Genomic DNA, 12,718 nt, shown 5'->3' with positions numbered 1-12,718 from the left:
GCCATTTATAGGAACCACAATTTAACTAAATTATATCTATCAGTGAAGTGATCATTTTATAAAATTATTAATACCCACTTTTTCTTTTGTTATGGCATGTCTTGGCGCTAGTGGAGCATAAATTATAAATGAGCATTTTTCTAAAATATCATGGTAACCTACCACAAAATCGCTTGAGTTATAACTAACACTGAACACACCATTTACTAATCTAATCTACGGTCTATTTTTGACAAGTATGCTCCTGGCATTGGAAAAGTCAAAAACTAGGTACCTTATCAAATCACTAAAGTCATAATATTAAGTCCTGCTAAATAACTTGTTTCAACTTTTGTGTTATATAACAATTTTGTAACTGAATGTTGTAACAAATATTGAACGTAGCATTAATTACAATAAGGATTTAATTTAAATACAAATCAAAATTTAAAATAATTACTAAACAAATCATGACCGCATGGAAATGTGATAAACATGGTCACATTCCTGTTGAATTACAATTCCCAATTTCAACTCTTTGGGCGAGAAATGAACCGGCCTCTATTACTAGTGTAGTAATTTATATTTAATAATAGAACAAAGTGTTTATATTTTTGACGATTAATGACTTAAATAAGTAAAATATAAACCGTGTTAAAATGGATAAACAAGATCAAAGCCATAAAAAAAGTTATGCCTGCGGATTCGCTGGCTGTACTTCTGTATTCAATAGGCCTTATAGATTGGCACAGCATCAATTGGTCCACATAGGTGTCGTAAGTTAAAACAATGACTAAAAACGCTCACTGTACCGAAAAGAGGGCCTTTTTTTATCCTCTTATGCAAATAAAATCTATAAATGCGTAAAAAAAACACTGAAACTTTAGTAAATATATTTTTTGTTGCTTTTAGAAACCTTTTGCCTGTAATCAACCAAACTGTACTAAAGTATATACAAACAAAAGCCACTTAGACCGTCACATCAACAGTATCCATAAAGAAAGTGAAATTGATATCCTCTACTGGTATGTGACTGTCTGAATATTGTTATAATATAAGAAAATAATTATCTAAAATTTTAATAAATGTTGAATTATAATTTTCAGTTGCCCAAAATGTATGAAAAAGTATGCAAATCGGCAAAATTTAAAACGGCATATAAAAGTTACTCACATAAATAACAAAAAGCAATTTTTGTGTGACATATGCAAAGTATATTTCAAAAAAAAGCATCAATTGCGTAGCCACATGCATGTTCATAATGGAATAAAACCATTTAGGTTTGTATATAAAATTCTTTCTTTTATAAAAAAAAAAAAACTTTTATCTATAGTTTTCCAAATTTTTCTTTATTTTCAAAAAATTTTTTACAGATGTCCTTTTTGTGAGAAAGACTTTGTGACTCTGTATGAGAAAAAGAAGCATATGAAAAATCATAAAACATATGAGTGTGAACAATGCAACTCAAAATTTAACAGGTGGTCAGCTTTGATGACACATAAAAAAACAGAACACCGGTCACGTGGTTTGTGTCTAACTCATAAAACTATTACATTTAAAATACATTAAATTAAACAGTTGTGGCCAAAACATGTATAACTCTAATCTATCTATAATATCTCAATTTTGATCAATTGGCATGTGTCTCTAAACTATGTGAATGTTTATTATTATTATTAAATGATTTACTCTAGGATGTTAAAATAATCCTAATTTTTTTTTAGAATACATATGTAATGACTGTGCCAAAGTTTTTAAGGAGAGATCACACATAATACGACATATTAAAAAACATAAACCGAAAGCACTAAAAACTGCATTCTTTTGCCCATATGAGAAGTGTCATAGGTAATATAACAAATAACATTATTCATAAATATAATATATTATAAATACTTGACTATAAACAAATCAATATAATTCTTCTATAGTTTTATGATTATTATAATTCAAATTATTAATTATTGTATAGTTTTGCTTTAGTAAGCTCTAAAATAAAATCTTAAATATGTAAGTTAAACTACTAATGCTTAAAAAATTAAAGTTACTATGTTATATTTTATTCTTTTTTAGATATTATTCACGTAACAGTAATTTAAAACAACATATACGGGTAAAACATGAAGGTCAGACCTTTGACTGTGCTGCTTGTGGAGCTAAATTATCTACAAAGGTAAACTAACTATACTACTCATTTTACCATTCTAATAATGAAGCTACAAAATCATATCTTTTTTTATATAAAATTTTTGTATACATTACATTTAATTAATTTAATGTTGAGAGCATAATTAACTTTTATTATAACTATAGACGTTAAATGGTGGTAGAGCTTTGTGCAAGCTCGTCTGGGTAGGTACCACCCACTAATCAGATATTCTACCGCAAAACAGCAGTACTTTGTATTGTTGTGTTCCGGTTTAAAGGGTGATTGAGCCAGTGTAATTACAGGCACAAGGGATATAATATCATAGTTCCCAAGGTTGGTGGCGCATTGGTGATGTAAGCGATGGTTAACATTTCTTACAATGCCAATATCTATGGGCGTTGGTAACTACTAACCATCAGGTGGCCTATATGCTCGTCTGCCTTCCTATTCTATAAAAATAAACTTTTTGTACATTGTATAACATTTTTTTTAAGGCTCATTAATTTTTTTAGGCAAAACTAAAGAAGCACATTGAATGTCATTCCCGACCCAAATTAACTTTAAGAATTCAAAAAACATTGGAAACAGGCCGAAAAAAAAGAAAAGACGAAAACACCTTAAAAACATCAACTGCACTTAAAATAGCGGGTATTATCAGTCAGGACATAGAAGAAGTAATAATATCTCCCAGTGAAAATATTCTTGTGAATTGTTAAATGTTTTATTAATTTATTAATACCAATAAACTAATATATAAAGGGGTTATTTAATAATTATTAGTATTGATATGATCAAACATGAAATATACATGTTCATGTAAGTAATTAGTAACTACTCGACATTTATTTATGCCAGCCAAATCAAAGAGTAATAAAATAATCGTTATGTTTATATTATTTCAATAGTCTAACCCAGTAATTCTCAACCTTTTTTTTGTTGCGGCACACTTAACGATTTCAAAATTTGGCGGCACACAAAAAAAATTAATTACCTATATCCACTGCACAAAATAATCTATTTTGTGCAGTGTATACGAACCCAATCAAATTTTATGGATTTAAATATATATTCCTGTTGAAAGGATTTTTCTTTTTAAATCATATTTAATAATATTAACACAACCATTCTGTCTGTGGATAAGAAAATATAACATCGGGGCAATTTTTCTCCGTGGCGGCTAAAAGGTAGCTGTTAAGGCTAAATAATCTTTAATATCGGCAGATTTCCTTTAAAGCATTAAGGGAAAAAAAATAGTTTTTATGATTTCTAAAATATTATTCGCACCGTAGATACAGCCGAAAAAAAATATCATTAACTTTAATTTTCAATATATTATTCTTGATTTCAAGTCAGTTTCTTCTTTCTAGAAGTTGATAAAAAGACAATAATTATTACGTTTATATAGAATAGTTTTAGTGTAGACTTTTAATAAAAGTATAGCAATCATTAAAAAGTAGTGGTTATTTTAACTTTGTAGCAAAAGTGTAATAGGTTACTATAGATTAGATAGTATACTAATTGCAATTGTGATGTACTCTGTGGTCAAATCCGAATTGACAGTGACAGTTATTATCATAAATCAATATTTCCAATTTGTATTTTTTTATTCTTTGTAAATAATTAGGTTTTTTTTAAAAATAATATCCATAAATTCACAACAACTTTTAATAATATCATCATATCGTTTCAAGCACAAGAAGTTGGCTATAATTTCAAAACTATGACGTTAAATTTGAAGATATTTACTTTGAACTGTTGGTAAGTAATTCAGATCCTTCTACCAGCTACATTGAAAAAAGTCAAAATATTTGAGGAATAAGCACTAATTTTCTTATTTATTTTAAGGGGCATTCCGATAGTTTCAAAAGACCGCAAAAAAAGGATAGAAGCGATAGCTGAGTATTTGCTTAATTCTTCTCATAATATAGTATGTCTGCAAGAGATTTGGAGTGAAAAAGACTATTTATATATAAAGGATCGCCTACATAGTTGTCTTCCATATAGTTACTATTTTTACAGGTTAGTGCAATCATAAATTACTCACTTGAAAATTAAAAACACTTACATAAAAGTAATAAAAATTAACATAATAATTGTAGCTGAACTTTCTTTGTTTTTATTAAATGTATATATTTTTATTATATGTATATAAAAGTTAAATATATACATATTAAATTAAAATTGTATTCTTGTAACTAAATAAATATGATTTTTAGTGGTGTTCTTGGTTCTGGTCTATGTGTGTTCTCAAAATGGATAATACAAGATGTATTCTTTCATCAATGGCCATTAAACGGGTACATTCATAAGATTCATCATGGTGACTGGTTTGGAGGTAAAGGTGTTGGATTATGCCGTATTCAATGCAACAATAGACTTATTAATGTCTATTGCACACATGTAAGTGTTATTTTAATCAAAAATTATTTAAAGAAACTCAAGAAATTAAATATTAATGTCTTTTTTACACAATTCTTTATCATTTGAAAAATAACATAATACAATGTTACAATAAAGATATTATTATATTAAAAGCTTGGTGTAGGTAAACATAGTGAGGAAACCTGCAAGTGTCTAATTTCACTGAAATTCCACCACATGTGTATTCCACTAACCTGCATTGGAAAAAGCTCCAAAACCTCCTCAAAAAAAGGAGGCCTTAACCCAGCTGTGGAACATTCACAGGTTATACTATAATTGTATAGAGAAAAACAAATGTTTTAGCTCCATGCAGAGTATAATGAGGATGACATGTACTTAGCACACAGAGTATTACAAGCATACTCTACTGCTGAATTTGTCAATCTTACAACATCCCCTGCAGATGTTTCCATACTGGCTGGTGATTTGAACACTGCACCGGGAGATTTATCATTTAGGTAACCAACTAAAAAAGAGGGTTAATTAAAATCCCTATTTTATTTGATTATACTTTTTACAATTTGGATAGATAATTAAATAGGTATCAGGATGATAAAATGGTGTGCAGTTAATATTATGCTTATTTAATTTACTACTTATTCATTTGTTTAATAATGTAAATTGACTCAATTTGACCTTTTTCAGATTAATAACTCAACTACCTGCTCTTATTGATCCATGCGGCTTAGAAAATATAATTAATAAAAACATAGAAAAACTGTCAGGAACAAGTGATAATATAAACAATAGTTATTCTGATCCGAAGCTCGTAAAAGTTTGTCCAGAAGGGAAGAGAATAGACCACATTTTGTTTCATGTTAATAGATCTTTGGAGGTGATGATAATACTTTTTATTTTAAATTGTTCCCAATGTTAGCTGCCATCTTGAAAACTAAAACAATTGATTTCATTACTAAAACAATTGAAATTGTTATATAATACAGATCAACTTATAATATGCCTTATAAAAAAGATTCTTATAAAGTATAAAGCATTTTTGAGATATTTGGAAAAACATATAATTTTAACATGAAAGCAACATTTTTTTTCTAAATAGACTAATTTATTCCTTCTTTTTAGGCTGAAGTAATTAATATCTGTAACCCACTGGAAGATAGAGTGCCAGGTGAACAATTTTCTTATTCCGACCATAATGCTGTGTCCTTAGAATTAAAAATAACATCAACAAATAATAAATCAAAGCTTCGACAACTGAGTGCAGAAGAACGTTTCCAAGATACCATAGAGGAAGCAATAAAAGTTTGTAAAGAGGCAACTGTTACAATTTCTAAATCAAAAAAAATATTTCTTACAACCGGTGGCCTGATGTTCATGTTCCTTTTGGGTTCTGTAGGCTTCTGGCCGAATAATATATTCTCTGATGTCTGTAAAATAGTAATTACTGGAATATGTTTTTATTACATTATTATGGGTACATTGTGGAACAGAATTGAAATGAATAGTTTGAAAGCTGGTTTGACAGCACTTGAAAATTTTACCAAAAGTAGAAATGGGAATAAAGTCATTGATTAGTTATTTCCTTTTAACATTTTATTATTAACAATCAATATTATTGTCATATATGAAGCAACAGCTACTTAAGTTTGACGTTAAAGTATTTATTAGAAAAATATATATCATATATAAATAATTTTACTTAATATACAACCAACTGAGGCTTTAATACTTGAATGTGTATGTAAATAAAAAAATATCAGTATTAACCAAAGTGTAAGCATATCAAATATTTTATAGTTGTTATTTATTTATTTATTATAAATAAATAAATAAATAAATTTATTTTAAATCTAAGATAAACATTCCGTTGTATAAAATACAATTGAAAGATAATTCCATTTCATTGTTTTGTCCTAATTTGGTTGATACTATGTGAATAGGTACTTGAAAATTATATTTAATATTACATACATAAATTGTTAATGAAAAAATATTATTTTAAAATGTTGATTATGTTTTGCATTGAGCTAAGTCTCCACATAATAAAACTTGGCAACAACTTTCTTGCTATTTTAGTGCAAGTACACCTTTAATAATATAAAGGTTTAAAATAAAAATGTTTATTTCATAACTTTCTACATACACCATTTAGAACCCCGAATTATCTCTGCTTATATTTGGGGATTCCCCTGTCACATATAAAGTGATGAGGTTTTCATATCTAAAGTACTTAAGGCTATTTTTATAATAATGTTAAATGATGCTCAGAAAATGTATCGCAATTTAATGTATATGCTATTTAAGTGTATGTATAAATTTTACATAAAATAAATAATAATATATCTGTTTTTTTTTCTTAGTATTTTTATCTTTGTAATGATGAGTAAAATCAATTGATAACTTACTTTTCTCTTATATCATCTCATATATCCAGAAGATATTATTGTAATAGTACAGTAAGAGCCTGTGAATGTCCCACTGCTGGGCTAAGGCCTCCTCTCCCTTTTTGAGGAGATATTTTTGCTTATTCCACCACGCAGCTTCAATGCGGGTTTGTGAAATACACGTGGTAGAATTTCAGTGAAATTAGACACATGCAAGTTTCCTCACGATGTTTTCCTTCACCGTATAACACGAGATGAATTATAATCACAAATTAAGCACGTGAAAATTCAGTGGTGCTTGCCCGGGTTTGAACCTAGGATCATCGGTTAAGATTCACGCGTTCTTACCACTGGGCCATCTCGGCTATTTTTCTATTTTAATTGTAAAACAACTTGTATTCACAGATCATATCATAATTTTGCTGGAAAAATCAACATTAGCTTTTTTCTAGGAGAATTCTATTAACAAGTTAAGTGTAAATTTACCACGTGATTTGATGGAAATTCGTAGATGTGTGTGTAACTTCTCTCCCATAAAACAACTGACATCAACATTAGGTATATAATAAAAATAGGCTTGGAACACATGTTCTTGTTGAGTCCTCTGTCTTCTGGAATTCATGTTGTGACGACGGCAACAGATTTGAAGGACTGTACAGTAACATATGTATGAATATGATTCGAAATTACATAAGACCGCCCTTGGAGTATTCGTGCAAAAACATTTCTAAAAGATATTGCCTCCACTGATGACAGGAGGGCTGTTTAATTTTTTGCAAGGAAATGCTGGTACCATTCTTGCCACTATTCCACTGTTCAGATTAGATTTGTAAAAATACTACAATCTCCAAACACTATAATATGTATATGTATACTTTGTGAAAATAATCAATTGTTAACTCCAACGGTCCCAATAAGATACTTATATTTAAATAATTCAAGTTCATATTTAATATTGTTGGTTTTAAATTTATTACAAAGTTTTACCTAATTTTTAAGCTTTTTATAACCAATATTAGTAATTTGATTGATATGGGCAAATATTGAAAACTGCATTAATAAGAAATATCTTTTATTTACGAAACTTAACAAGTACAATAATTATAAATCAATATCACATTTCATGATTAATATTTACGATACGTGCCTTTCACATTATACATATATTTACCTACTTGTGTTTTTTAAAGTAGAGTAATAGTTTCACTATTTCTCAGTGTTGTCCGAATCGTGTCCTGAATATTTGTCAAATATTATCGCATGATATAGGACGTAAATATTTAAAAAAAAAATTAAATTAAAAAAAAATGGATGCAAGGGAGCTTTTAATTTTGTATTTAAACTTTTAAAAAATCATTCTAAGCATTTTTATGGCCCGATTGGAAGAATGTGGGATGTTATCAAGGTGGCACGTAATTTAGCTGGCAACATTTACCAGTACCTTAACTGCAATTATCACATACTCTAATAATTTATATCTCATTACGTAAAGCACATAATAATCAGAGACAAAGTTATATACACATTATAATACATAAAAAAGAAATAATATAATGCCTCATTCCAAACTAGTTTATTCATCTAATTTGTCCATTATATTACGTTATTTTCAAAAAATTATAATAAATGTAAACTTGTCGGCGCACATAATACACTTTAATGATAGCATTTGTTTTGTACTGATTGTTTAAGACTAATTAGTGATGAGAAAAATACTTGTGATGAAAATATTTATATTTACAAAACAAGATTATACCTTTGATTTACAATATTAATAATATATTATTGAATAGCAACACCAACCGTCTGGTTAAGTACGATAAATAATACAATTTCTTTACTATTACAAATGCAACAAATTTACTTTAAATTATCCAGATATATTATGAACTTAATATTATTAATATATTATATGTAAATATATATCATTTACAGTATCACAAACATAGTTCATACCTTTGGGTCTATGTTGTCGTTTTCATTTGAATTAATCAAAGGTTCCGTTTCAGAGCTTATCGATCCACCCTTAGTGTTTTCTATAGAACCATAGACAGATGGTCGTACTTCTACAGATGGCGGTTCGGTCGCTTCGATGGTCAAGTTTGGCGCTGAACTGGAGGGCACAGGCTCACCAACCAGTCTCGAACTCTCGTCGTACCCTCTTGCCATGTGGTACATGGACTTACCACGCAAACGTCTACTAAATGAACTCCCTACATGAAAAAAAAAATTATTAATACATTTTTCTTAATTATATTAATATCGGACATATAAATATATAAACAACTCCTCAGAATACAATACTCCTTATTTTTAATAGCAGTTTTTACTACACAATCTTCTGCACACACAAACAAGATGTAAACATAATGTCCAACTCTACCTCTCAGAAATGAATGTATCTCAGGATTGATATTATGATGTAATTTTAATAATTCAAAATTAGAGCAAGATCAAGCCCTTGAAAACTTTGATATTTTTTTAATAAGAGAAGATATTGCAAGCAAATAAAAAAAATATAATGCATCAACAACATCACAGTCTTATATATTTAATTATAATGGTCAAAATTAATGTACTAACCACAACCAATTAATCGATACAAAGTTCTTCAGAGAACTGTAATGACTTTAATCTTTATAACATAAATATATTAAATACATCTACAAATATGTAAAGGATCAGTTGACAAAACTTTTCTCTAAAAATAGTGCTTTTAGCTAAAAGTTTTGTCAACTGGACATTGATGTGTGTTATTAATATTAAATTATGAACATTTTATGTTGTTATTATCTATCAAACTGCAAACAGATTTAAAACATACCAACTACGCCAAGATGCTCCGAAATATCTCTCTTTACATCAGACACGTCCCACATAGCCAAGAATGAACCAAGGCATGATGGGGATGGGTCAAGTGGCGAAACAAACGGCTTATAGGAGAAACTATAGTGGTGTGCAATGGCTGCTAAAAACATCTCTATACATATAAGGAAATCCTAAAAAAATAATAATATGTAAGTAATTGTGTTTTTGTAAAAATAATAATTATTGTAACTTTATTACTAAGTAAAAATGTTACAGCCTTTACCAGTTTTACTGGTAGTAGGGCTTTGTGCAAGCTCGTCTGGGTAGGTACCATCCACTAATCAGATATTCTACCGCAAAACAGCAATACTTGATATTGTTGTGTTCCGGTTTGAAGGGTGAGTGAGCCAGTGTAATTACAGGCACAAGGGACATAAAATCTTAGTTCCCAAGGTTGGTGGCGCATTGGCTATAAGCGATGGTTGACATTTCTTACAATGCCAATGTCTAAGGGCGTTTGGTGACCACTTACCATCAGGTGGCCCATATGCTCGTCCACCTTCCTATTCTATAAAAAAAAAAAAAAGCCTACAGTAAAAATACTACAAAACATTGTTTGAGAGTGATTAGTTAAACAAAGCTATGTATTCTTTCTTATTTATTTTTCTTTGTCAAATCATCAATGAAAGTGAGAGATAAATCAATGTTTAACTTGTTTAGTTAAACACTGATTTATATGTCACTAAACAATGTGTATAAGTAGAGCCGAAACATCGTTACTTCATTATTAAGTTAATTTATTAATATTTTTATCATTTTAGGTCATAAAAAGTTTTACTTCATACTTAGTTAAACTATCATCACAAAATAAAAGTGTATAATATAATAATTTAAAGAATCATATCAATTTCATCTGCTTTTTTTTATTAATATAAAGCCATATTATATAATATGTAGTAGGGTAGTATGTGTTATAAGAAAGTTTAAGATAACATTGTCAGTAAAAATAATAAAGTCTTATATAAAGCAATAGCATCTTAAAAGAAATTTCATTTACCTGTAGTTTAGAAGATATAATTTTTATTTTGTCTTTGTCAGAAATATCAAATATTGTTGATATCACTCCACAGTATACCAAAATATTGATAAGGACGCCTTGGCTGCAAATAAACAATTGCTCAATATTATATTGCATTTGTATGTTACACACCCAGATGTGCCTACACAAAGCTTTGACCAGTTCAAATGAATTAAATGTATTTGTTAACTTACAAGAACGAAAAGAAGACAACAGCTTTTATGCACAGAAATTTTCCAATAGGTTTCATTGGCTTCAGCTCCGTTCTGTTTGCTTTATAAAAGAGGACCAAGCAATACATGGCGACAAACTGAGACAAATTGTTAATAGCTATCATGTAGGGGAAAGCAACATTGGGACTGAAGTCACTCTCTCCATACACTCCACAGAGGTCGCATATCATTGATATAACAGTTGTAACTGGCCTCACTAATGTATATTGAAGAATACCATGTTTGCAATTGTGTACAAATTCACTGAAAGAAAAATACAAATCAATAATGATAACATGTGATTTAATTATAGTACTTGTTTAAGTAAATATCAAAATACATTGGAATCAGGAACAAATAAGTGATTAGTAATATATATATACTATAATTTTTATTTAACACTTCACATATTGCAAATTTTTTTTATAGTATCACAAATGTATAACTTAAAAAAATCTATAATAATTTTAATGAATAATATATAACTTACCTCCCCATATCCCATGGAGTCATACAACAGAGTGGAAATATATGATAAACTTGAGGTTTTGTTTCTAGCACTGCTTCCAAGTCATTATCTGCATTGAGATAATTAAGAAGGTACTTCATAAAGTTATAAATTACATAGGCTTCATAGCATTCTCTCAATGAATCCATATAAATTGATTGCTCAGGAAATTCTAAACCAATCCATGCATTAAGAGCATAAATGGGAACCATCCATAGTATCCTGAATTGAAATAAGATAAATTTATTATTCTTATTATAAAGTAATAAGAAACAGAAATAAAATATAAATCTGTGAATTATATTATTAACAAAAAATCTACCTTATTATATGTTTTTGCAATGATGGCTTAGTGTAGTGTACAATATGTTGAGTGATTTGCCATATAGAGATAGGGACCGCCAAAAGAACAAAACCACCTCCTACTAAAGTACCTTGGTCTGATTTAGTAAATCCATTGTTAATTGAATGGATTATAAGCAATGGTACAAGTATAAGGACCAATAAAACATAACTTGCTATAAAAAAAGGACGAATCCATAACCTCCATTGGCTGAAAAACGTTATCGGTCTTGTACACATTTTAATATTATAAATTCTTTTTTGCACATTTATTCAGCAGATGCTTCCTTAACAGTAACAAAAGTCAAATCGAATCTCGTCCTAATCGTGATTCATACGTCATGGAAATCCCACAAAATATAAAATAGTATATTATGTTAAGAAGTAGAAATCAGGAATAAATAATGATATGACTATAACATGATTTCTTGTGTAACAAAACTTGTTTTTGTGAATTGTATATTTTTAACAATTTACTAAACAGCTGTCAACCCACAGAGTAAATTCACAAATGTTCAATTTGATTTACATCCTCTTAATTAGAAGTCTATTTGATATACAGAAAATATTGACTTATTTATTTAAATTATTTTTTAGAGTATAATGGTACATATTTAAAAAATATCAGATTATTCTTTATAAAAACCATGATACAATTATTATTATCAACAATAATTAGCGAGTGATAATAAAGTTGCTAAGCTGAAAAAACTACATTTATACTATTTTGTAGATGTATCCGAATATTATTATCTCTTTCTATTGTACTAGAAAAGTATAACGTGGAAAAGAGACAATGAACTAAATTAGGTTATTTGTGTTGCAAGGTACAAAATATTTAGGAAAAAAATCTTCGGTTCATACTTTATTTATCCGAAC

General features: G+C 28.6%; 3 protein-coding genes across 4 annotated transcripts; 2 read left to right on the top strand and 1 right to left on the bottom strand.

Moving 5' to 3' along the window:
- The first annotated feature begins 134 nt into the window (after positions 1 to 134).
- LOC126781714 (zinc finger protein 569-like) lies at positions 135 to 2,899 on the top strand. Of its 2 annotated transcripts, none has more exons than XM_050506702.1 (7): positions 135 to 153; positions 892 to 1,004; positions 1,086 to 1,259; positions 1,353 to 1,504; positions 1,704 to 1,827; positions 2,053 to 2,152; positions 2,641 to 2,899. In XM_050506702.1, the coding sequence occupies exons 1-7, from the start codon at positions 151 to 153 to the stop codon at positions 2,842 to 2,844; spliced, it is 870 nt and encodes a 289-aa protein (XP_050362659.1). In that variant the 5' UTR covers positions 135 to 150; the 3' UTR covers positions 2,845 to 2,899. The 2 variants fall into 2 exon arrangements, with proteins under 2 accessions (XP_050362659.1, XP_050362658.1); XM_050506701.1 differs by lacking the exon at positions 135 to 153 and adding an exon at positions 294 to 755.
- A 789-nt stretch (positions 2,900 to 3,688) lies between these two features.
- On the top strand, positions 3,689 to 6,853 carry LOC126781704 (putative neutral sphingomyelinase). The gene is made up of 6 exons (XM_050506690.1): positions 3,689 to 3,886; positions 3,974 to 4,147; positions 4,345 to 4,528; positions 4,853 to 5,007; positions 5,195 to 5,384; positions 5,630 to 6,853. Exons 1-6 carry the CDS (start codon positions 3,849 to 3,851, stop codon positions 6,080 to 6,082), a joined length of 1,194 nt encoding a protein of 397 aa, XP_050362647.1. The 5' UTR covers positions 3,689 to 3,848; the 3' UTR covers positions 6,083 to 6,853.
- Positions 6,854 to 7,946: 1,093 nt separating this feature from the next.
- On the bottom strand, positions 7,947 to 12,338 carry LOC126781697 (transmembrane protein 184C). The gene is made up of 6 exons (XM_050506671.1): positions 11,820 to 12,338; positions 11,480 to 11,719; positions 10,972 to 11,253; positions 10,757 to 10,859; positions 9,716 to 9,890; positions 7,947 to 9,104 (listed from the first exon to the last, which is right to left on the bottom strand). The coding sequence occupies exons 1-6, from the start codon at positions 12,077 to 12,079 to the stop codon at positions 8,842 to 8,844; spliced, it is 1,323 nt and encodes a 440-aa protein (XP_050362628.1). The 5' UTR covers positions 12,080 to 12,338; the 3' UTR covers positions 7,947 to 8,841.
- Between the last annotated feature and the right edge of the window lie 380 nt (positions 12,339 to 12,718).

The sequence above is a fragment of the Nymphalis io genome, chromosome 4 (assembly GCF_905147045.1).
Source record: "Nymphalis io chromosome 4, ilAglIoxx1.1, whole genome shotgun sequence".
Classification (NCBI taxonomy): domain Eukaryota; kingdom Metazoa; phylum Arthropoda; class Insecta; order Lepidoptera; family Nymphalidae; genus Nymphalis; species Nymphalis io.
Note: the sequence above shows the minus strand (reverse complement) of the source record. Positions and strands in the feature narration are given on the sequence as shown.